At 37.4% G+C, this 25601-nt stretch overlaps 2 protein-coding genes across 2 annotated transcripts in view; one reads left to right on the forward strand and one right to left on the reverse strand.

Moving 5' to 3' along the window:
* LOC129744418 (6-pyruvoyl tetrahydrobiopterin synthase) lies at window positions 1-8838 on the forward strand. The gene is made up of 4 exons (XM_055736927.1): window positions 1-349; window positions 427-506; window positions 565-710; window positions 8029-8838. The coding sequence occupies exons 1-4, from the start codon at window positions 285-287 to the stop codon at window positions 8254-8256; spliced, it is 519 nt and encodes a 172-aa protein (XP_055592902.1). The 5' UTR covers window positions 1-284; the 3' UTR covers window positions 8257-8838.
* Window positions 8492-25601, reverse strand: part of LOC129744416 (alkaline ceramidase) — a 20639-nt gene continuing 3529 nt past the window's right edge. Inside the window, exons 3-5 of the mRNA XM_055736924.1 lie at window positions 22005-22261; window positions 21805-21942; window positions 8492-9803 (exon numbers count right to left, since the gene is read on the reverse strand). Coding sequence (XP_055592899.1) covers window positions 9488-9803; window positions 21805-21942; window positions 22005-22261 — 711 coding nt within the window. The 3' untranslated portion in view covers window positions 8492-9487. The remainder of the gene's footprint in view (window positions 9804-21804; window positions 21943-22004; window positions 22262-25601) is intronic.

A 25601-nucleotide genomic window follows, 5' to 3' on the forward strand; every position in this document is an offset into this window, starting at 1 on the left:
CCATTTATTACGCTGTTCTCCCTCGTAGTCGTCGTCGTCTGAGCGCGTCTGGCTGTGGTTCTTTTCCATGAGAAGCAGATCTCACTTTAGCAGTGTGTGCGAAACTTTGTTTCGAATTAATAGTAGTTTATCGCTTTTTAATTCAGATAACCAGTCACACCTCCCTATAGAGCCTCTACCAAAGTTACAGGAGAAGTGAAAATCGACAGTGTGATTATTGTTATTCTACGTTGCCAAAATTTCATAGCCTTCCAACTGTTCCAATTGAGGAACTATCAAGTGAGATGTCTGCTCCGATTGTGCATATTACTCGGAAGGAAAGTTTCAGCGCTTGTCATCGATTGCACAGGTATGTTAGCTTTGATGGAAAAGAGCATTCCAATTGATATAATTTAAAACGCACTTCCCTATTTGAACGTTTTTCAGTCCATTTCTGAGTGAGGAAGCCAATCGTCAGGTTTACGGAAAGTGCAACAATCCCAACGGACATGGACACAATTACACGGGTAGCTTCGGAATGCGGTCTTCAATAATACGTTTTAATCAAAACAACAATTTTTATAGTTGAAGTCACTGTAAGAGGGCCCGTTGATGCCAAAACCGGTATGGTGATGAACATCACTGACCTGAAGCAGTACATGGATCAGACGATTATGAAGAAACTGGATCATCTTAATCTGGATAAGGACGTGCCTTATTTTAAGAATTTGGTAAGTGTTTCTCTTTCTTAAATATGTTTGCACTTTATTGAATTTTTAGTAGTAACCAAGTGGATAGTTTTATGCATTTGAATAAAAAAATTTTAAGGAATGGACCCACATTATTTTAAACTAAAACGGTTCCATTCTGATTATTTATTTTTTTCAATTCAAGCTTTATGATTTCTTACCAATCCCTGTAAGTCCGATTTTTATTACCCTTTAATAAATGACTTTTTTTAATGTGAATAGCAGTTATTGATTCAGTAAAATAATAACATTTAAATTCGAACAACGTAACTGAACAGGTTTTAAGTCGTTATTTTGAGTTTTATAAAAAATATAGCCCTTCAAAGTTGATAAATAATTCTTGATTTCAATATGATTTTGAAAAATTCTTCCAAACCTTGTCATTTGAGTGCAGGAAGGTGTTTGTGATTGGTTGATGTTTAAATATTTGATAGAATTTGCAAATCTGAGGAAATAACAGCGATTTTCCAATAACTACTTTTTTCAAAAAAATAATTAAGTTTGATTTTTGCAACTTTTTAGCATACTTTGTTTGATATCTCACATTTGCATTGAAATATCTTAATAAATTTACCATGGACTAATTTCTTTTAATTTGTAGAACATTTTTTGTCAACACATTTTTCAAAAATGTTCACGTGTTTCCGAGGTATTTGAATTTTGATTAGTGTTGTTTAAAAACAACACTATGCATTAAAGGGTTGATCTACTAAAAAAATTGTGGAACAGTCTAATAAACATTTTTGGTATTTAGAGACGAACCAGCCTGTGACTGAAAACCTCTCAAATAAAGGAACACAAGCTTTCTAGAACTGCGCGCACGACGATAGAATATCTACTGCTCGCTCTCTTACCACTCTTACTGCGCGCCGATATTCGAATTTTCTGAGAGGTTTCTCACAATGATGAAAAACACAATGAGCTGATCCACTCTGCTCAATGTGCTGCTCAATGTGAACTCTGGCTTTAGAAATTTGCCAAGCACTCTTCTTCGTTACATTTTTCCTTCTCATCGAAAGAAAATAAAAACGATCATCGTTTGTCCAGTTCGGCACGAAGACACACCGGCTGCTTGCAAGGAAGAAAATAACTTTTAAACTAGCAACAGCAACAACACAAACGATGCCACAAAAATCTGTACCATCAGTGTATTTATTTCTGTTAAATTGGGACACGTATGGACGAAGATCAGACTCCTTTATGAAACAGATTTTTTGGTGGCAACGGTGTTCGGCAGCCAGTAGGCCGAGCCCACCCAAATTTCGGCTGTGTTGTTGCTGTTGCTTTTTTATTGGGAAAGAATTCGCTTTCGTTTGTTGAATTCAGCGTTGTGGTGGTATACTGGTACACATTGTGCAGCTCAATGAGCTGAGGGCTATCGCTGCGTAGTTCAGTGATTTGCTTCGATATGGCACATTGATGGACAGCTAGGTCAGGCAGTGCTCGGTTTTGCTCTCTCAATGTGCTATGGAAAAAATGCACATTGAGCTCATTGTGTGAGCGAATGACACCCCTGGTTCTGATTAGTATCTTTTATGAAATCTGTCCAATAAAAACTCACCCTTGACTTGTGTCTGGTTGCTAGAATATAGAGGAAAATAAAAATAATTATATTAATCCAACCAAAATTCGTAGAATACAGTCTCACCTTGCTTCAGCGTACGAAAACAAACCGACTCCAATGTGACAACTCGACTGCTGATTTTCCAGCAAACTGGATCAATTGCTGGAAAGTTTTTTTCGCGACATAACTTGACGAACATAATTCCTTAAATTCACTCGGTCCATGGCAACCGTTCTCCAATTCCTCGGGCACCCCACGTTCGCCAGATCACGCTCCACTTGGTCTAACCACCTCGCTCGTTGCGCCCCCGCTCGTCTTGTTCCTACCGGATTCGTAGCGAACACCTGTTTTGCAGGACAGTCGTCCGGCATTCTCGCAACATGTCCCGCCCAGCGTATCCGGCCAGCCTTCACCACCTTCTGGATACTGGGTTCGCCGTAGAGGCGCGCGAGCTCGTGGTTCATCCTTCGCCTCCACACTCCGTTCTCCTGTACGCCGCCAAATATGGTGCTTAACACTCGTCGCTCGAATACTCCGAGTGTACGCAGGTCCTCCTCGAGCAATATCCATGTCTCGTGTCCGTAGAGAACAACCGGTCTAATGAGCGTCATATACAGGTTACACTTCGTGCGAGGGCTAAGTCTTCTCGACCGCAGTTGCTTGTGGAGTCCATAGTAGGCACGACTTCCGCTGATAATTTCCCTCCGGATCTCACGGCTGGTGTCATTGTCTGCGGTCACCAGTGAGCCGAGATAGACAAAGTCTTCGACTATCTCCAGCTCGTCGCCGTCGATCGTGACCTTGTTATTACTGGACAACTAACATTTGGTTAGCGAATCAAATTTCTCGAAACATTAATAAATTAATTAATAAACAATTAAAAATTAATAATGCTAAAACTTTTAAGTGGGTATTGGGCCATGAACGGAATAGATCAACATTTCGTAATTATTGCAGTTTAAATGCTTATTTTCGATCATTATTTTGAAAATTGACTTTAAAAGATAAATCAAAGAAAAACGTAACCTAGAATTGCTTTCGAACTGTCCCTTTAACTCTAAATTTATGCACTATCGTGAAGCCTTTTCAAACGCGGATGTCATAAAAAAACAAATAATTTAAACCATAACGAACAGAAACAGAACAATGAACCAATTGAACGATAAACGTTGCATTGATTTATGTATGCATTCATACTTAATCTTATCGTGAACTGGAAAAGTTTAGTTGAACACAAATGTTACGAGAACTGTCCCTGTTTATTCCATTTCACTTCTCTAATCAGTATAATGATTCAAAATACTGGTGAGATATTTATGAAGCTTTGTTTTTCAGTTTATACGAATGTGCAATATTCGGTTCGAACGGTCTTGAAGATATAAGAAAAAGTTTATATGGAAGCAAAATAATCTACCGTGGACGCAAAAGGTTATTGCTTGAAGAATAAGTACTAGCCAAGCCCTCAAGGCTTTGTGTAGCATTATAAACATGCATTATATTTATCACTACTCTAATCGCTTTGAAAATCAAAAAAAAATTCCCTTCGGCAGCTTTTCTCGTCCTCATTCTCTTTTGCTTTTCTGACCGTTTCTAAGTTTTCAGATAGTGATTACTGATTAGCGATTAGCACTTTGAATTGAAAATTGCTTACTTTTACACTACAATTAGAAGTTTCAAAGTTTTTTTTTCTATAATTTTTTTAAGACTGCTCAAACCTTTAGATTTAAGGAGCCAAACTCGTTTTTTTTTTTAAACTTTTTAAACTTTTTTAAGACTTTTGTTTAATGAAAAGAAGATAGAAAGGGAATTATAACAAAAAAAAAAAGAATTAAAGATCAATAGCTTTTAGGAAAAGGAAGATTTCGAACAGTTAGTCCAAACCTAGCACAGCTAGCACATCTCTCACTAGAACATTAAGTGGCTTCACTCGGGCCCAAAGGAACTCTATAAAGTTTGATCTGGCGACAAAATGGTCCTTACATGACCAAACAATATGCTCGATGTCATGGTAACCTTGGCCGCAACTACACAAATTGCTGCCAGCAATTTCAGAACGATAGAGTACCGCGTCTAGGGAATAATGATTGGACATGAGACGGGAAAATATACGAATAAAACCTCGACTCAGGTCCAACCTATTAAACCAGGGTTTAAGCCTTACCTTTGGGATTATCGAGTGGAGCCACCGACCCAACTCATCCTCGTCCCATCTGCGCTGCCAGTTGACAAGAGAGTTCCTTCGAACGTAAAAGTAAAGTTAAATTTGTTGAAGACGATTTTACGCTGATACGAGTCGCCTTCCATCTTTGCCAGAGCGTCTGCCCTCTCATTACCTACTATCGAACAATGTGAGGGGACCCAAACAAAGGTGATGGCGATACAACGTCTTGATAATGCACTCCTTTCCCTCATCTTCTCTTAGAAGTACAGAGAGTGCTTTCCCGGTCTAATTGAGCGGATTGCTTCAACAGAGCTTAGACTATCTGTTACGATACAGTAGTGTCTTGGAGGCCATGAAGCGACGCTGTCTAAAGCCCAGCAAATATGTAACTGGTAGTTCTGCTATATACACAGAGCATAGTGACTGGAGTTTGTAAGAAGCACTAAAGATTTCGTTGGTTACCTCAAATCTAGTTGATTATATGTATAAGATAATAAGTTGCTATCTAAATACCGGTATCTGAACTTTTCTTATACCGTGGTTGAGTTAAAGGGAATCCAACGATAAGGCTTTGATCATTTAGTATCCGGGCAGTTACAAATGTGTGTATTTTAAAAACTATTCATTTGATCGAAAAACTTTCTATGGAGGAAATGAAGGTGTTAATATAGGCTTGCCAGACACTTTCAGAAAAAAGCGGGACATTTCACGAAAAAAAGCGGGACACAGCCGAAAAAAGCGGGACATTTGAGAAACTCTTTAAAACATCTTTTTTTTTCTTAAAAAAATAATAACAGCTTAATTAAATAACCAATCATCATCCAACGTTGTTCTTAGATAGTAGACTAAGGTTTTTTTTTCATGCGGATTGATTTTGTGTAGTTTTCTCTACATGACTTCTATTTTCCCTGGTTTTTGCCATAAGTACGTTTCCATTTCCACGGATCTCACGAATTAGAGAAAACAATTCAAGTCAAGTCCAATAATTCATGTAAACAGCGGATTTGATAACGCGTATAAAACCATTGTGTAGAAAACAATCGATTTCAAATTTGTTTTAAAAATTCAAAAACTCAAGAAAACTTTCATCATTGTATATTTTAGATAATTGAGTCTAAAAAGGTGATGTTAAATATAAGGCTGTTTATTTAAGGTTCTGGCGAAAAATAAAGATCTACACTCAGGCAAATTCTTATTATTATTTTCATAAGATGCGTCTTATGAACCACTTTTTAGAGTGTAAAATTGTTTTTCATAAGAGTCTTACGAAATTCTTCCAGTTTTCATAAGAATATCTTATGCAAAATAGAAGTACCGGCATTGTGGAAACAAAATGAACACATTCATTCATTCCATCAGTTTTCATCGTCTAACGAAGCACTCCTGGTGCAGCTTTTAATTTTTTAAAGTGAAATTAAATTGTATTTTTAAATGGTAAGTTTTTCTTGTTATCGTTAGATTTATTTGCAAACTAAAATATATTTTCTGGCTTACTTTTCAGCATGCTGACCGGCAACAAACGCAAGGTCAAAGATCCGGATGTGACAAATTGGAACTTAATTGTGTGTGACTTAATTGGTACCGGTTGTTGATGTGCTGCTGATGGTGACCATGCATGAAATTATTCCACACAAATTTGCGAAAGAATAAAATGAAAATATCAAATATTTTGAATTTTTATTATTATACGTGAAATTTCCTGTTTCCATAAGACCATCTTATGAAAAGCGTAAACTTCTCATTGAAGTAGGTGTTCATCTCAGAATTCATTCACTTCATAAGACAATCTTATGAATTTCATTGATTTTTCTTATAGCGCCAGTTTATAAGAGAATCTTATGGCATGCTTAAGAGTATTTTTCTGAGTGTATAATCATTAGGAAGCAACTTAAACAGCACTTTCTTCATACCCAAGTTATTTAAATTCAATTGGTTGAACGTGCTCCAACAAGAGTTAACTGAATAAAAATCTCTCTGTAATGCTAAGAACATTAGAGTTATTCAGTATTGTCTTGTATGAAATATGAAAAATGCTGATTCTTTCGAGAAAAAAGTCCTTGAAAGCTTTTCTGTGTTGAACTAATAAATTGAAATTGAGGCTAAAGTTTGAATTTCTTAGTGTAAGTTAGTGAACTTTGTAAAAGTTCTCCAAGAAAAAAAGCGGGACATTTTGAGGAAAAAGCGGGACAGCGGGACATTCAATAAAAAAGCGGGACATGTCCCGCTTTTGCGGGACGGATGGCAACCCTATGTTAATATGACATTTAATGTAAAAATATTAAAAAAAATTATCAATGATTTCAAGAAATACTCTAACTTTTTCATAAAATCTCTTTTTTATCTTTGCACACATTTTTCAGTAATGTATTGATTTATTTTTTTTTACCACAGAAGCAAAACCTTTGCAAACTCATGATTTTTTACACAAACTCGCCTGGAAAAAGCAATTGGAATCTGGTTGGAACCTTTTCATGAGTAGGCATCTTGAAAAATTTGATTTCTTAAATCCGGTTTAAACATAAATTTTGTTGTCCATCAGAATACATCTGTCATATTGCGTAAAAACCGGATGCACAGATTGCGATCTTTGGAAATGATCATTATTAGTTATTTACTTGGTGTCTACAAATCAGGAAACACTTTTTGCCTGCCGGAAATGGATTTTTTGCATTATTTATGGAGTTTGCATTCAGTTATCCGCAATAACCATAGACTTTTGCCATATTTAAGATCAAGGATTGCACTCCGATGGTTGGTTTGAACTTCGTGTTGGTCCTAGAGTGGCTCCTTATACTTCTTAACCGTATGGTTCGAAAAAATATCAGAAAAAACCAATCATGAGCTTTCAAGTCAACAATGAAGAATTTTCGAAGCGCAAAATGCGTAAAAGGAACAAATTTGTGCAAAATTATTTTTGCCATGTCTTTTTGCACCGTAAATATCTCAATCACACGTTAACTTAAAAATCTATCAAAAATAGGCAAGATAGTCCTTTTCATAACCAACACAACGCTACTAAAGTATTGCATATCCGAGCTCTATTAACGTAGCTATCACCGAAATAAAGTGCCCGGATACTAAATGATCACAGCCTTAGCATTGATTCAGTATCATTATTTACCCAGGTAGGCTCACAACACATATTAGAGCAGAATTCCCTATAAATCGCGGGAGGAAACCGTCTCGAGCTTACAGGAGGTTTTAGAAAACCACAGAAAGAAACCGTTTCGAACGTACAGGAAAACTTATCAGTTTTTTCAGTCCCGAGATCGTCCCGGAATTTCAGATAATACAGGACGAAATCGTCCCGGCTACAGGAAATAGAATTAAGTGTGTTGGTGACGATATCATAATCAGTTTCTCTTTTCTTTCAATGATAAAACTCAGAATAATAAATAATAAATCCACAAAAAAAACAACGACGCAAACAAAAGCATAGGAATTTTTGTAAGAGTTATAACTGAACTAATGATTCCGATCAGTCTCAAAACTATGGGCTTCAACTACGAAAGCATTTCAAAACTTAAAGATTATCATATAAAATCATATTTCCGTTTTTCTATGCTCCGAAACAGGCCAGCACCACCGAGAACGTGGCCATCTTCATCTGGGACAGCCTGCGACTAGTGATGCCCAAACCGGAACTGTTGTACGAGGTCAAAATCTACGAAACGGACAAGAACTCGGTTGTCTACCGGGGTCACCGGGAAAACGGCTGCACCAACAGCTTCAGCAACTACAACCGGCAGGCCGAATCCAGTGCCACCGAGAGCCATGCCTGCTCCTCGGATTCCGACAGTTAGGCTGTGACACGAAAGAAGAGAAGATTCCTAACGATGATTTTCCGTAATGCGAGAAGAGTACCATTCGAGATATGAGGTTTTTTTGGAACGGTGCAATAATATGTTGCGGATTGAAACGACTGAAGAAGAACATTGACAATCTTTCTTGAACGATAAAACATGTTGGAATTGTATTTTGATAAGGTATTAGCGGTTGATTGAATTTTCGGATCGATAATAAACTAAATAAAAGGAGTATTTTGGGGTATTATTTATTGAATTTTGATTTTTAAAACATTTCATACATATATGAAGCTTTTATTTTCTTTGTAATACTTAAAATCTAAAGAATTCCTGTTGCAATCACAAACGCCTTTAATTTTTTCTGATTTCAGAAACATGTGATAAGCGCACACTTTCAGCTGTAATGTACACGAAAATCGGTAGGCTAAGAAAAACAATATTTGTGAACCAATATTTACACGAAACATTTTGATAAATATGATCGATAGAAATACGATTCAAAATTTTGGGAAGCTCGAACATTGAAGAACGTTAAAATGTAAGCTGAACAAATTTGAGTAAACATACACATCTATTGATAACTCATCGAAAAAACCCATTAACTGAACAATTTTTTCTGAAAAATTGTTTTGCTTCTTTCTACAGATCAATAGTTCGTAAAACTTATTTTTTATTTAACGGCTTTCTAGTACATTCTAAAATCACCAGCTTCGATTCGCTTCTTGAAAAAATAATAGGTGTTTTTTTTCTGTTAAAACAATCTTTCAAGGGGTCTGAAATATTTGAACTATCAATAATGTTTATTTAGGACTGGATTTTACATAGTTTTTAGAGTTTAATTTTGGCATTATGATACAATTTACTGCATCCACTTTTAGACAAGTTGTATCCTTTTGTACTAACACTTCTCACTACACTTCGAGAGTTCGCAACATTCCATCATAAATAAATTCGATCATTCAATTGCAATTCGGGTTAGCTATGACATCTTCTTCGGTCTTCATCGTTATTTACATTAAGTAAACAAAAACTATTTTCAATAATTTATATGTTCGACTGTGGTGTGGTTTTCAGAATTGAGATTCCATCTAAGAGCATTAAATTCGACGAATGAGATTCAGTAAATAATTCTACATACTCGAGCATTGGGAGTATTTATGTGTTTTCACCATTATTGCATTGATTGGAAGAATCTCTCAGAAACTGCTCAAACCTCCTCCCATGTCGCTCAGATGTCGTCGTTCAGTTTCTTGTAGCAGTTAACCGAAACGTACGGAACGCCCAACTCAAAATTGTTGCTGGGCCAGTATTTGAGCTGCGGTCGACTTTCCGGGCGCTCATCGTTGACGAAAAAGTACGCAAACAGCACGCAAGCCGTGTAGGCGGAAATAAAGATCAGGATGTGCCAAAAGCCGTGCAGATACGGAAAATTTACCCGGGACCAGGCATCGCAGAACAGCCGATCGTTGATCCAGCAAACGATGGCCAGTATCAGGATGGTGGTGTTGCGTACTCCCAGTCGGTAGACCCGCTTGTCCTGAACGCTGAAATCGAGTTGAAATGGTAAAGTGAAAATAATTAGAAATTGCAATACCTATTTGCATCCTAACCATATCAGGCGCTGAAGTCGCTGTCCCATAAGGAAGAAACCTAGGCCCTTTACTTTCAGGAAAGTATTTATCTGTGTTGTGCAATTTCCCACACACTTTTTAAAGAATTGATGTGTGGATCAAAAGATGTAAAACTATTTTATCTATTATCTAGCCAAGTTAGCTAACACTATCAAAATGATGCCGGTTTTAAATCTTTTTTTTTTGCACTTCCTTAAGAACAATGCTCTATCAATTAGACTGAATCGATTTCGGATTGTTACGAGCGCCAACTAGTCCTCCGAACACATCACTCCCCTATAAAAACTTTGTAAAATGCGCTGTCATCTTTGACAGAGGAAATTTGGTAGTATGTAAGAAGAAGAAATCGAAGTAGAAAAGGTGGTGATTCGCATTGCAAGTCGTGTAGCTAAAGTTTCATTCGACGCTTAAATACGGGAAATTAATTATATTCATATAGTTACGTTGGTCCTATTCGAAGGTATTACATAAATTATTTAGAACTATCATTGGAAAACATATTATGTAACAATAATTTAATCTCTAGCCAGGCTAAATACTTCTACTACTCTACTCCACGTTGGTTGCCTTCTGCAACAGATCAAAGCATCGATCGGTAAGAGTATTTAAATTACCGCCCAAAGGAGAAACTAACTTTCAATTCTATTACATATTAGTATACTCGCAGTAATTCAGCATAAAGATAGTGATCAAGCAATCAGGCGTTTAAACATAAAAAGTAAACGGTAAGGTACCAAAAAGTGTACTAGAATGCACCCATTCAATTCTAACCTCAAACCGTTATAGATCGCTCTCACTATTTGCTGATACGACATTTTATACTTAGTTGTGTGACGGCCGATCACTTACAGTAAGTTTAACTTAAAACAAACCTGGCTTGTATTAACCTTCGTTAATTTTAGGAATTTTAAATTTGTTCCAAAAGAATAAATTATAAATCGAACCACATCGCTGTTTCGCAACATCATTTAAAATTCTGTAATGGCGAGTACCGGATCGCAAGAAGGCAAACAAAACGAAAAGGATACGGCTTTGCCGGGTGTCACCTTTGGAAGAGTAGAGTGGATAGGCCCCGAACAAGCCACGGATAACATCGTAGCAGAAAATTTGCCCGCAACATCCCTAGCGCCTAACGCTAGCGCTTCAGGACAAAAGAAACTCGGCACTAGGCCCAAGAAAGTCGTTTGCCCAAAGTCAACTACAAGTAGAACTTCTAAACGGAACCCACTTCGAACGGTTCGAAAACGTACGGACCACCACTGTGGAACATGTAACGAACGGGATTCTAGCAAGATGGTTTTGTGTGACAAGTGCGAAGTGTGGCATCATTTCTCTTGTGTCGGAGTTACCAGTAACGTAGCCGATCGGAGCACTTGGATATGTTCAACATGCGACACTACGACAATTCAAACGGAACCTACTACCCTTTCGAACAGGAAACAACCCACCGGGAACCTTCACCACGGAATCGACTCAGAGCAACGAGTAGCTACTACGCTAAGTGATCGCAATGCTGGCAACAAGAACAACGAGCGACATGAGACCAACTCCGTGGCTCGCGTGTCTGTGAGTCAGACCAGCTCTCGAAGTGACTCCAGGCGGACGAAGGAACTACGCTTGCAAAAGCTTAAAGAGCTAACCGAACTGCAGCAAAAGTACATCGAACAAAAGTATGCCATTCTAGAGGAACCAGAAACGGAAGGAAGTGAGTTCAACGATGCCTGCTCCATTGACAAAATGTCAAACATCGAGCAATGGATGAAAAAAACCAATATTACGGGAAAAGGTGAGTCGGGATCAGTAGAACAAGACGACTGTTTTGAAGAAGACACAATGCGCCCTCCCCTCATTGAAAAACATCCAACTGCGAAATTCGAAGGTATAACAGCGAAAAGTAGTCGGCAGCAGAGCAACTTTGCTCCCGTGCGAAGCACGCATAGAAGGCTACTCGGTGACTTCAATCCAGAACAACGCTCAACTCCGTTAGCAACATCAGACATCCAACGAATTTCGAACTATGATCCCAACGAAGTATGCTTCCTCAACAGAAGTCAAATAGCCGCTCGACAAGCCATTAACAAAGAGCTACCTGATTTCGACGGGAGTCCCGAAGACTGGCCATTGTTTTTATCCACCTATCATTCGTCCACTCGGATGTGCGGGTTCACTAACGAGGAGAACATGCTAAGGCTGCGCAAATGTCTTAGAGGGAAAGCCCTGGAGGCTGTACGGAGTAGGTTGCTGCATGAAAATAATGTTACAGGCGTGATATCAACACTAAAAATGATATTCGGAAGACCAGAAACCATTATACATGCGATGATCGCTAGGATTAGGACACTGACTCCTCCAAACATTGACCGATTAGAAACCATCGTAAACTTTGCTTTGACGGTGGAGAACTTATGCGCCAACATTGAAGCCTGCGGTGTTCCCGATTTCGTTTATAATGCATCTTTACGAATCGAAATGATTCAGAAGCTTCCTTCTGTATTGAAACTTCAGTGGGCTAATCATACTAGAACAGTAGCGAGTCCAACGTTGCTGGATTTTAGCAATTGGTTGCACGGCTTAGCAGAAGATGCGAGTGCAGTTATGGTAACTGCCTCGATCCCCAAAACTCGACGGGAGAAAAAGGAAGGTTTTCTGTACCACCACGAGGAAAATAGCGAGGATGAATGTTCACCAGACGCTGAGAAGTTCGCAGCTTTTACCCATCAAGAAGCAAACCAGTCCAGAGTAAAGCCTTGTATTTCCTGCTCCGGAAGTTGTATTACGGTTACAAAATGTCCAATATTTCTCGCACTAGACCATGATTCTAAGTGGAAAATAGTTAAGGAGAAAAGGCTGTGTAGTAAATGCCTCAAAAAACATAACGGATCATGTAGACAACAAAAACAATGTGGGCATAATGGATGCACTCGCTTGCACCACAATATGTTGCATAAGCCAGATATCTCTCCCAGGGATTCTTCTACGAATACGGTTGAAGAACATAGCTGCAATGTCAACCAAAGACTTGGCAGTGGTGTACTATTTAGAATAATACCTGTCATTCTATACGGCCCGAAAAAATCGTTGAACACCTTCGCATTTATCGATGACGGGTCTGAGATTACATTGATGGAGGACCAGATAGCTAAAGAATTAGATCTAGATGGACCCACTCAGAGCCTTTGCCTAAGATGGACCAGCGGGACCCACCGAACCGAATCCGCGTCGCGGAAAATCAGTCTTGACATCTCCGGAACTGATGAACAGTCGAAACGATATCGAGTAGCAAACGTAAGAACCGTCGAGTCTTTGCAAATTAGGCCACAAACTCTGGATATGATGGAAATGAGAAAAAAATTCAGGCATCTTCAAAATATTCCCATTCAATCCTACGAGAATGCATATCCACGGATTATCATAGGTCTAGAACACGCTAAACTTGGACATCCTTTCAAAAGTCGTGAAGGCAATATAGATGAGCCGATCGCGGTTAAATCGTGTCTAGGATGGACAGTCTACGGAAAGTGCTCTAACAATCTGGGTACCACACTCTACGTGAATCAACATTCACTCCTGAAGTGCCCTTGCGAAAAAACTAACGATGGAGATCTCAACTTACTGATGAAAAACTTCTTCGCTATCGACAACTTAGGTCTAAATAAATCAAATAGCGTTATAATGTCACGAGAAGATCAACGAGCTATTATGCTGCTGGAAAACCACACCTTTCAAAATGGCCGATACGAAGTGAACCTGTTGTGGAAATATGATCATGCTCGTTTACCAGACAGCAAGTCAATGGCACTTAGTCGATGGAAATGCCTGCAAAGGCGATTGCAAAAAGATTCTCATCTATCCAAGATACTCGAAGAAAAGATGAACGATTACGTCGCGAAAGGGTATGCCCGTCAGCTTTCTTCTGAAGAGTTAGTAGAAGATCATCCCAGAGTCTGGTATCTACCTGTATTCCCTATAACCAATCCAAATAAACCCGGGAAAACCAGACTAGTATGGGATGCCGCAGCTAAGGCACATGGAATTTCGTTAAATTCTTTACTCCTGAAGGGTCCCGACCTACTGACGTCGCTGTTTGCCGTGCTTTTGAAATTCAGAGAATCTAAGATAGCCGTTTGCGGAGACATCCGTGAGATGTACCACCAGGTACTCATACGGAAAGAGGATCAACAATGCCAACGCTTTTTTTGGGGAAAGAATGACGAAACCAATATGCCATTAACGTATATAATGCAAGTTATGACGTTTGGAGCATGCTCTTCTCCCTGTACCGCTCAATTCATAAAGAATCGTAATGCGGAACATTTCAAGCACAAACACCCTGCTGCAACGTCAGCAATAATACACAATCATTACGTGGATGATATGCTTATCAGCACGGAAACCGAAGAAGAGGCAATCAATTTGGCCAAAGCCGTTAAAATAATCCATAGCAACGCTGGGTTTGAACTAAGAAACTTCAAGTCCAATTCAAGCTATGTAACCGACGCACTCGAAGGCCAATCGGAGTCAAACGAGACGAGCGAAAAGGATATGAACGTCGGAAGGGAAAGTAGTCCGGAAAAAGTCCTCGGCATGTGGTGGAACACGACGACAGATTGCTTCATGTTCAAGATGTCACCAAGCATCGATCCGGACATTCTATCCGGAACCCGGAAGCCAACCAAGCGCGAAGTTCTTCGCTTCCTAATGCAAATATTTGATCCATTAGGACTTATTGGACATCTTTTGATGTTTCTCAAGTGTCTTTTGCAAGAAATCTGGAGAACATCTGTAGACTGGGACGATGTTATACAGGACAACGAATATCAGAAGTGGAAAAGATGGCTCGAGGTATTCCCCGCCGTGACAACAGTTTCGATTCCCCGTTGTTATCGCAACCTTTGTACAATGGATTCCAGCACTGAAGTGCAAATGCACACCTTCGTCGATGCCAGTGAGAATGGCATGGCCGCCGCAGTTTATTTGAGATTTAAAAATAACGGCATAACAGAGTGCGCGCTACTGAGTACCAAAACCAGAGTGGCTCCGTTAAAGTTCTTGTCAATCCCCCGTTCCGAGCTCCAAGCCAGTGTCCTTGGGGCTAGACTGGCGAATTCAGTAAAAGAATCAATTTCAATAACGCTAAGCAGACGCTATTTTTGGACAGATTCCCGAACGGTCTTAAGTTGGTTATCTGCGGATCATCGTAAGTACAGCCAGTTTGTTTCACACCGAGTCAGCGACATACTGGAATCAACTACACTATCCGAATGGCACTGGATCCCATCCAAGTTGAACGTGGCAGACGATGGTACCAAATGGAAGAACCTCCCAGATCTTAGTAAAACCAGCAGATGGTTCTGCGGTCCGGATTTCCTACTGCTGCCGGAATCTGAATGGCCACTTCCGGAAGAACCGTTGATCTCTACAGATATTGAAATACGGCCGCACATACTTAGTCATAGTCTACCCCTGCCAGCTCTAATTCCGGTCGAAAACTTTTCCTTGTGGAAAACTTTGCTTCGTAAAACAGCCTACGCGCTTCGATATATTTATAATGCACAGAGACTAGCACAAAAGCAACCCATCCTCTCTGGACCCCTACAATCTGCTGATTTGTGCAAGGCAGAGCAGTATCTGTTCCGATACGCTCAAAGAGAGGCTTATCCCGACGAAATTGCGTTATTAAGTGCAGAAACACCCCATGAGAGGAAAAGCTGTATTCCTAAAAATAGCCCATTGTACAAACTATGTACCTTCCTTGATGAAAATTCCGTTCTTAGGATGCAAGGCCGTATAACGTCATGTCAGTACGCTCCGCCAGATGCACAAAATCCGATTATCCTCCCGCGTAACCATCATATTACGAAACTCGTAGTTGCGAGCTTCCATTATCGATATAATCATCAGAACCACGAAACGATTATTAATGAAATTCGACAACGCTATCATGTGCCAAAATTGCGGTCAACTTATAAGAACATACGTTCAAATTGTCAAACCTGTAAGAATCTACGAGCACGGCCTCAGCCCCCTTTAATGAGCGAGCTCCCTGTTGGTCGACTAGCTGCCTTTTCGCGCCCTTTTTCGCATATGGGTCTCGACTACTTTGGACCCATGACAGTAGTGAACGGTCGCAAGCAGGAGAAACGATGGGGGGTACTGGCCACATGTCTCACTATAAGAGCCATACACCTACAGGTGGTACACACACTAACTACCAATTCATGTATTTTAGCAATACGAAACATCATGGCAAGAAGAGGAGTCCCCGTTTGCATCTACAGTGATCGAGGCACTAACTTCATAGGTGCCGACCGAGAACTTAAATCACTACTGAAGACGGTGGATCAGAACAAGCTTATGGAAGAATTCGTCTCTCCCCATACTCAATGGAAATTCAACCCCCCGGCCGCCCCTCATATGGGTGGAGCATGGGAGAGGCTAATACGAACAGTGAAAAACAATCTCGTCAAACTCAACCCGAACCACCGACCAAACGACGAGATTTTAGAAAACATGCTGATCGAAATCGAAAATGTCGTTAATTCTCGACCACTTACACACGTGGCCATTGAAGATGAAAATTCTCCTGCATTAACCCCCAATCATTTTCTATTGGGGTCATCAAATGGCTTGAAGCCTTGGGTTGCCCTTGACGACAGCTCATTGGCGGTTCGAAGATCGTGGCAGTTCTCACAGATCATGGCCAACACATTCTGGCGCCAATGGGTGCACGATTATCTCCCAACTCTAACACGAAGAACTAAATGGTTCAATGATGCAAAGCAAATCGAGGTCGGGGATATTGCGGTTATTATAGATCCAAATCTACCACGGAACTGTTGGCCCAAAGGACGCATCATTTCTACGCATCTCTCACCTGACGGTCGTGTTAGATGGGCAACCATACAAACTACCAGCGGGATATATGACAGACCGGCGACGAAACTAGCTGTGTTGGACGTTGGCGTAAGCAAAGTCGTACCACAAGCGAGCAGCTTGTGCACTTCGAGGGGGACTGTTACGAGCGCCAACTAGTCCTCCGAACACATCACTCCCCTATAAAAACTTTGTAAAATGCGCTGTCATCTTTGACAGAGGAAATTTGGTAGTATGTAAGAAGAAGAAATCGAAGTAGAAAAGGTGGTGATTCGCATTGCAAGTCGTGTAGCTAAAGTTTCATTCGACGCTTAAATACGGGAAATTAATTATATTCATATAGTTACGTTGGTCCTATTCGAAGGTATTACATAAATTATTTAGAACTATCATTGGAAAACATATTATGTAACAATAATTTAATCTCTAGCCAGGCTAAATACTTCTACTACTCTACTCCACGTTGGTTGCCTTCTGCAACAGATCAAAGCATCGATCGGTAAGAGTATTTAAATTACCGCCCAAAGGAGAAACTAACTTTCAATTCTATTACATATTAGTATACTCGCAGTAATTCAGCATAAAGATAGTGATCAAGCAATCAGGCGTTTAAACATAAAAAGTAAACGGTAAGGTACCAAAAAGTGTACTAGAATGCACCCATTCAATTCTAACCTCAAACCGTTATAGATCGCTCTCACTATTTGCTGATACGACATTTTATACTTAGTTGTGTGACGGCCGATCACTTACAGTAAGTTTAACTTAAAACAAACCTGGCTTGTATTAACCTTCGTTAATTTTAGGAATTTTAAATTTGTTCCAAAAGAATAAATTATAAATCGAACCACATCGCTGTTTCGCAACAGGATCATTTTTGAATTTCTCAAACCCTGGAGTTTTAAAAGCTTCGTTTTGGTTAAAAACTCATCCATGATTTTTTGCAGGATTTTGAATATTTTGTACTGAAAAATCAACATCATTTTTGTTTCTTCTGTGGAACCGAGCCAGCTGATAGTTTTTGGGCCAGTTTGTAAATTCTCCCAAGAAAATTTTCCGCTGAACAACTTTGTCGAAGACCTTAACTTTGTATCTTATTAGGCAAAAGAGTTATTAGCTGTTTAACAGGTGTATATATTTTGGCATTGATAAACAATTCAATTCAACAGACATCACTGATTGTGCCTCGCAAAACTTTGCACGAAAATTAGTCATGCAATACTTCGTTAGGCACCCAGTAGTGATGTCAATTGAATTTATTGTTTATCAATGCCGAAAGACATACCCTTGTTAAATAGCTAATAACTTTTTTGCCCAATAAGATAAAAAGTTGAAGTCTTCGAAAAAGTTGTTCAGCAGAAAATTTCTTTGGATAATTTATAAATTGGCTCAAAAACTGTTAGCAGGCTCGGTTCCACAGAAGAAACAAAAATGATGTTGATTTATCAGTACAAAATATTCAATTTTCCCATTCAAATCTAAAAGTTAAAATTCACTTATGTAAACGTTATTTTAAAATTTTGCAAAAAAATCATGGATGAAACGGAGCTTTTAATACCCCAGAGTTAAAAAATGACCCCCAATCGACTCAGTCTATTGCCACATTCAATTCTGTATTTTCTGTATCTGTATCTCAAATATTGATTCCGGTTACTGTGTTGGTGACCAGTGTTGGTCATCTTTTTATAATGCTTAGCTCTCTAAATTGGACTGCGCTCCTCATTACCAAGGACTGCGAATTTGTGCGATTAGTCAAACAAGTATTAATCTTGTGATTTTGCTGAGCGCGAATTGCTTCTTGATTTGACTTTGTATTGGAACTGCAGAGCATAGTGGATATATTTCGTTCAAGTGGGATATGAAAATTGTGTCAAAATCCAGTTTCTGTCCACAACAGCTAAAGTAAGTCAATGATACATTTTGTGTAATAGAATGTCCCCTCGGAGGGGCAATTGTCATGGGCCCTCAAGGCTGAGCAAATCAAGATATTTTTTTTTAAATTTAGAATCAGAGCATATGATGGAATTAAAAAAAAACAAATCCGGAAAAATCTAGGCAGAATAAGCTTCATTATTTTTATAGAAACACGTCAGGCAACGTTAAAATTGTTTTCTAAACTTCCAAATAGAAACAAATTTAAATAAAGCTAGCTCAGAAAATTTGGCACAACTTGAAATTTCGGTTTTCTTTTCATGTGTATTAATCCTTCAAAATACGGACTTGTTTGTACAATATGATGACAACCAGCTAGGCCGTAGTTTGTTTACTTGTTCACTTTAATTTGAAAAACCGTGTATGCCCGAAAACAATCTGGAAAATCTGTAATTTCACAGTATTTTGAGCAAATTTTCATCACAGAATCTGTGTCACAGGACACAGAATTTTGAAATATTCACCGATTTCACAGAATTTTTGAATTTTCAATGGATTTCCAAAATTATATTTTTTTCGACTAATATAAAATAAATATTTCTTACCTTGGATGAAATGAGTAATGTGAATTGATTTTTCCCATCGCTAGTCTAGTCAAGCGTGACAGGTGAATTCTGATCATTACAAAAAAAATTTCTTAAAAATGTTCTTCCTTTCCGGTGATAAAATAGAGATCCCAATTAGTGAAACGCATTTTGAGAAATCATAGTGAATAAGCTCAAATCTTTTTTTTTATCTGTCCAAGCCGGAATTTTAAGCAAAATCACCATCGCTGTGAAGAATGTGAAACTGGCTACCTATTTTCCCTTAAATAAAAGAAAATTGTTAGAAGATTCAGGAAATGTGCAAAGGGTCCAAAGACAGGACACTTTCGACCATAATATAATGTTCCATTTTTAGACCTGATATCACCACAACTTTACTCAATACTAAGAGCAAGTTCACTGGTGTTGGGAAAAAGTGGTAGAAATTTTGACATTTTGAAAATTTTACCATGCAAAAATGTTTTCAAGATCTTGGGGCGTTGTATTTTTTTTTTCAAACACTGTTTCTATTTCAGCCGTATGTGATAGAAATATTGCTATTTTTGCATCACAGCATGCGAAAATACAACACGTGTTGTGAAAAAAAAGCCGAACTGAATTGAGGATCTTGAAAATGTTTTTGCATGGTAAAGTTTTCAAAATGTGCAACAATTTCTTCCACTTTTCCCAACACCAGTAAACTTGCTCTAACTAACCAACCATTCGAGGTGTGAATTTTCATTATGGCATAATTTAGAACCTATCTTGAACCTTTCTAACATTTTTGTCACGCAAATTAACCACAAATAAAGAAAAACAAGTTTTAACAATTGTGCTGCCAACAGTGCTAACTGGGAGTGAAAATTTTCGAAATGTTCATAATAAAAGTTTCGAGTGTTTTTTGAATCGTTAAAATGCTATAATCCTACTTCATCATGATAATCGCTGAATTAAAATAATATATTTAATCAATTTGTTATTTTTTTTTTCAAAAAATCATTTTTTTAAAGATGTTTTAGACTTAGATCTAATAATAGGTAGCAGTCCAGTACCAAAACAGAAACAGTAGGTTCAAAGTTGGAAATTTAGATCATCCATGTTTTTGTAAATCTATCAATAACGGCGAAACCTATGTTCAAAAATCACGTTTCAACTAGCAGATAAGATAATAAATTTTAAAGGGGTTTTGTTATAAAACACTAAACGTCTTTTCACATATGAGAAAAACGTGAATGGGCAACCAACCCTCTGTCAAATTCAACTCTTCGAGATATGAAAGCTAAATATTCTTCAAGTTAACTTTGTAAATTTTTATAAAGCTATGATCATTTATTATCCGGGCACTTTATTTCGGTGATACCTACGTTGATAGAGCTCCGATATGCAAAACTTTAGCAGCGTTGTGTTGGTGTGAAAAGGACTATCTTGCCTATTTTTTCAGATTTTTTAATTTACGTGTGTTAGAGATATTTACGACGAAAAAATACATGATAAAAATAATTTTCACAACTGACGTGGAAATTCTTCATTGATTCAGATTTGAAAACTCATGAAATGTTGATTTTTGCTGAAATATATTTGGCCCAAATAGTTGAGAAGTATAAGAAACCACACTAGGATGCTCACGAAGTTCAAACCAAGCATCGTAGTGGAAACCTTGATCTCAACTATGGTAAAAAGTTTATGATTATTGGGGATAACTTAACGCAGACCCCTTAACTATGCAGTAAATCGGTTTCCGGCAGGCAAAAAGTATTGCCTGTCTAGAGGACACCCTACTACCGGTTTTTACGCAATGTGACAGATGTGTTCTGATGGACAAAGAAATTTATGCTCAAACCCAATTTAAGAGGTCAAATTCTTCGAGATGAAAATGTTTCAACCAGATTCCAATTGGTTTTTCCAGGTGAATTTGGGTAAAATATCATGATTTTGCAAAGGTTTTGCTTCTGTAGTAAAAATAGTAGGTCAATACATGACTGAAAAAAGTGTGCGAAGATAAAAAAGAGATAAAGTAAGAATATTTCTTGAAATCAACGGTAAATTATTTTTTATATTTTTACATTAAATATCATATTAACATATGATATCATCTAATAATATCATATTAACACCTAATAACCATATTAACAAATGAATAGTTTTTAAAATACACACGTTTGTAACTGCCCGGATTCTAAATGATCATAGCCTTAGGTAAATCATTGTCAAATCTTGAAGACATTACTTCAAATTTTTCAAGATATCAACGGATAATCTTCTATATGTACATCAAAACTAAATCTTCAAGATGTTGATATAAGTTGATATAAAAGACACCATTTACCGCCAAAATGCGTATTTTGAAAAAAAATTCCCAAAAAATTATAAAAAAATGATGTTATATTGCTAAAAGTAACCGATAACTTGAGGCTGTTTGCCAGGATTCGTCGTTTTGTCAGTCTACGCAATTTGTTAAAAATTGTAATTAATTTGCGGGAATAATTTTCCAAAATGCATCATCTCAAGATCTTTTTTTAGTAACTCATGTTCGAAGTTGGAAACCCGCTTTACTGGACGCTAGATGGTTACTTGATGGTACTTACATTTGCAATTCCTTGTAGAGCAAGTACGTGGCCGGAATAGCGAGCAGCATCAGGGCAAACGCATTGATAGCCGGATAGCAAACCGACAGTCCGGTAGCTGCCAACGAAAACACACTCATCGAAATGCAAAACCTCTTCCTAAAAAGTTAATTACTTTCAAAAACGTTTAATCCATAGGACGAGTACTTTAAACAACTCACCTTGAGTACTTGAAAATTCGGGGAAAGTGTCGCCGGGGACAGAACAGGCTCAGGGTGGCCATAAACACCCACAGGATGGTCAGTTCGTCCAGCAGCTGGCCCAGCAAGCTCAGGGTGGCGTGAAAATAGGCCGAACTGAGACCGACCACTATCAGCAGGATCCAGATCATGTGAATGGCGGGTTGCACGAATCGGCCATAGTCCTTGAACAGGTAGATCAGAAACGGCGGACCCACCAGGAATAGAATGTTGCTTATCTGTTTGAGAAGAAAATGACAATTCAACAGAAATATATTCAATAAGCATGGATAATTAACCGTTAGTTCAGAATTATGTAAACCTAATAGTAAATATGAAGTAGAATGTATTTTTGTATTTATTACCCCTAAATGTATGCAGCACCCTTACACTTGTTCTCAATAAACATTTTTAACAGAAAGAATGTAAAATTTAATTCGAACAAAACCAAAAATTACTGCAATTGATGTTTAATGCATTATGACATTACAAATATAACAAAAACTATAAATTTTCAAACGTTCCCATTTGATTTTTCATTAATAACAGAGTTTGTTGCAATTTATCCCCTTTTTTTAAGAGGGTGTAAATCGCATGTTTTTGTAAATTTGAAAATAACTGGTGAAACCAATAATTTTTCTGATCACGTCAATTTGGTTTCCCATCAACCTTTAACCTTTTGCTGTACAAGACGTATGATTATCTGTGGACATTAAGTTTTTAGAAGCCATTGAAGTTGAAAAGTGTTGCATGTTGCCCCAGTTGACGGTATGTAATTTAAATTTTGGAAATTTATTTTTAGCTTCCTATTGTAAGGAATTGACTTAAAAATTATCGCCAATATAATTTAGAGTAAATGATGCTTAAATGTGGGCAAATAAACACCTCTGAATATGCAAAACTTTATTCGTCTCCTTAGCGGGTTGCATTCACGATATATAGCTGTAGTGCTCCCTACAAGAGACGAGGCTCTTGAACGGGTGAATAAAATTTCAAACGATACTAACCAGCTGAGTCAACAAAACAAATTTAAACCCGTACATACAGACTCTGACTGCTTTGAGTCTTAACAAGTTTATCTGTTCAACAGCTTGAAATGGTTTATTATTGTGATGTACCACGTCTGTTTTAAAGTAAACAGAGCGTTTTGTTGTGAATATTGTTCTCGTAATTTTGAATCTTGTTTCATACATAGCTTCTAACATATCTTGATTTTGATACTTGAAAACATTACACTTTAAGATTTTTTTTTTGTAAATCCGTTATTTGAAACGGCTTGTAAGGTTTCAAGGAGCCAAACTCGTTTTTGTTTACAATTTATTTCCTAGATTAACACTTTTATCTTAGAGAAAAAGAAACACTTGAAGATTTCAGATTACAATTTAATAAAGTAATGTCCATCGAACTAAATTCAATAAATTCAAACAACAGTATTCCAGACAAAAAAAAATCCGTAATGTTGGTTAATTATATCAAAATTTCGGTTATTTATACCGAAATTTCGGTTATTTATACCGAAATTTCAGTTGAATACACCGAAATTTCGGTAAAAATTAAAATTTTCTAAAAAAAAATTTTAATTATGGATTTTGAAGTCAACTTCTAGATCCTGAACTCCGAATTTAAAATCTTAAACTTTGACTAAATACTTAACAAGAAAATTCCGACTTTAGTAGGGTGCCAGTCACTTGTTCTTCTTCTTTCAATGACACTCGCCCGGTTCAAACAACTTTAGTTTTCGTTCTGTTATGATTATTTTTTCCTTGAACAGCTGAGCAGCGGTCACCCACCAAATAGCCGACAAGCTGTAATTCTGTAGCAATCTGCTGGATTCAGCAAAAAAGAAAAGAAAAGCAAACCTACCCAAAACAAAAATATAGGTAGGTACCGTAATCCGGGGTAATATTGATCACTTTTTTCAATATATTTCGATTATTTTTTGTCTGAAGTAGAATGTGGCATGTTTTATATTTTTAAAACCAGTACTGGACTCCTATGAACGTAAAACATGGATGCAGAAATTTATTAGACTACTTAAAATTTAATTAAAAAATCGTTTTCGTCTTTGTTCAGAATATGCTGCTTAGGGGTGATATTGATCAGTCTCTAATCTGACGGTTTTAGCGAATTTTCTTGATCATAAAGGATACAAATCACCTTCATAATATTTATAAATGCTAATTTATCAATTTTATCTTGCTTTTTAGCGTTTTATTTTAAAAATATTTATAATCGAAAAAATAACTAAGATGCTGCCTACATTTAGGGACGAAAATTATAATAATTGCTAAAAAATTTGAGCTTCAAAAAACAAATGAAATTTTACATTCACACATTCCCCTAGGCCCTCCCACTAGATTCATTCTAATTTTTTCTTCAAAGTTAAAGATTTGATAGGGTTTCTATCCATTTATTCAATTCGGTCTTACTCTTGGAAAATGTCCTTATTTTTTAAATATCAAAAATTTATCATTAAATGACTATTAAAATAGCGCATAACTGTTCATATACAAAGAAAATAAGTTGATCTTTCACATTAAACAAACCGTTTGCTTCTAAATGCTTTTTGATATCATCAGGAGAGCTGTTTGTTTGTGAGCCTTTGAAAAAGTAAATATTTTAATGTTGAGAAATTGGATTTTTACTAACAGATAAAAATTTCAGATTCAATTCAAATTTTGCTTAATTGATACTTAACCAATAGGCTTTCAAACCCAGAAAACAGTTTTCAAAAATTCAAACAACAGACTGAGTTATTGATGATAATGTGGAAAAGTTAATTGTTGGTCAAATTTACCCCGGTGATCAAAGTTACCCCGTTTTACGGTACCTACAACTCAAAAACCGGTCCCGCCGAGTCTGGCCGCGACTCATTCATCGTCTTCGAATGTGCATGTGCATAAATCACGCACTCTAGGTTGGTGAAAAAGGTCACTTCGAAAGCGATCCAATGGGGGTCGCGACTCGATTGTTGGTTACATTCGAGAATCTCGTCCCCTTCAAGGTGGTTCTCATTTGATCTCAAACGGATGAAAAAAAAAACTAAATATAAAATTAAGATTTCAAGATGCTTTAATTATTTTGCTTGTAATACGCCCACCTAATACTGAGTACACTCCAACGTGTTTAAAAAAAGAGAAAAAGCATTGAAGAAATTTGCGAACATTTTGGCGAAACTGTAGAATAGTACATTGAAAATAAAGGTTTTAAATCAATGATCAACTTTCCCGAAGACCGCGGCTTTTATTGACTTGTGATAGAAAGTTTATTGAATTTTTCTTTTGCACTTTGTTTTTGCTTTTTTGTAAAATACGATAAATTTTACGAAACATGAACAAAACATTGAGACCAATATCGAATGTTTTCTAAGCATAAATTAAAAAGTTTTCTAGTCTTCAACAAAGTTCAAATTAAAATCATTAATATCAAATACTCAAAAACCTTCTTAAATGGTGTCAGAAAATGATATCACGATTTCTATTTAATTTTCTATGTTCTAAATTTCTTATGTTCTAAAGCGTCGCATCTTTGAAAATATAAAATCTGTATCCTTGATAAAATGGAAGATGACAATCAGAT

The sequence above is a fragment of the Uranotaenia lowii genome, chromosome 2 (assembly GCF_029784155.1).
Source record: "Uranotaenia lowii strain MFRU-FL chromosome 2, ASM2978415v1, whole genome shotgun sequence".
Classification (NCBI taxonomy): domain Eukaryota; kingdom Metazoa; phylum Arthropoda; class Insecta; order Diptera; family Culicidae; genus Uranotaenia; species Uranotaenia lowii.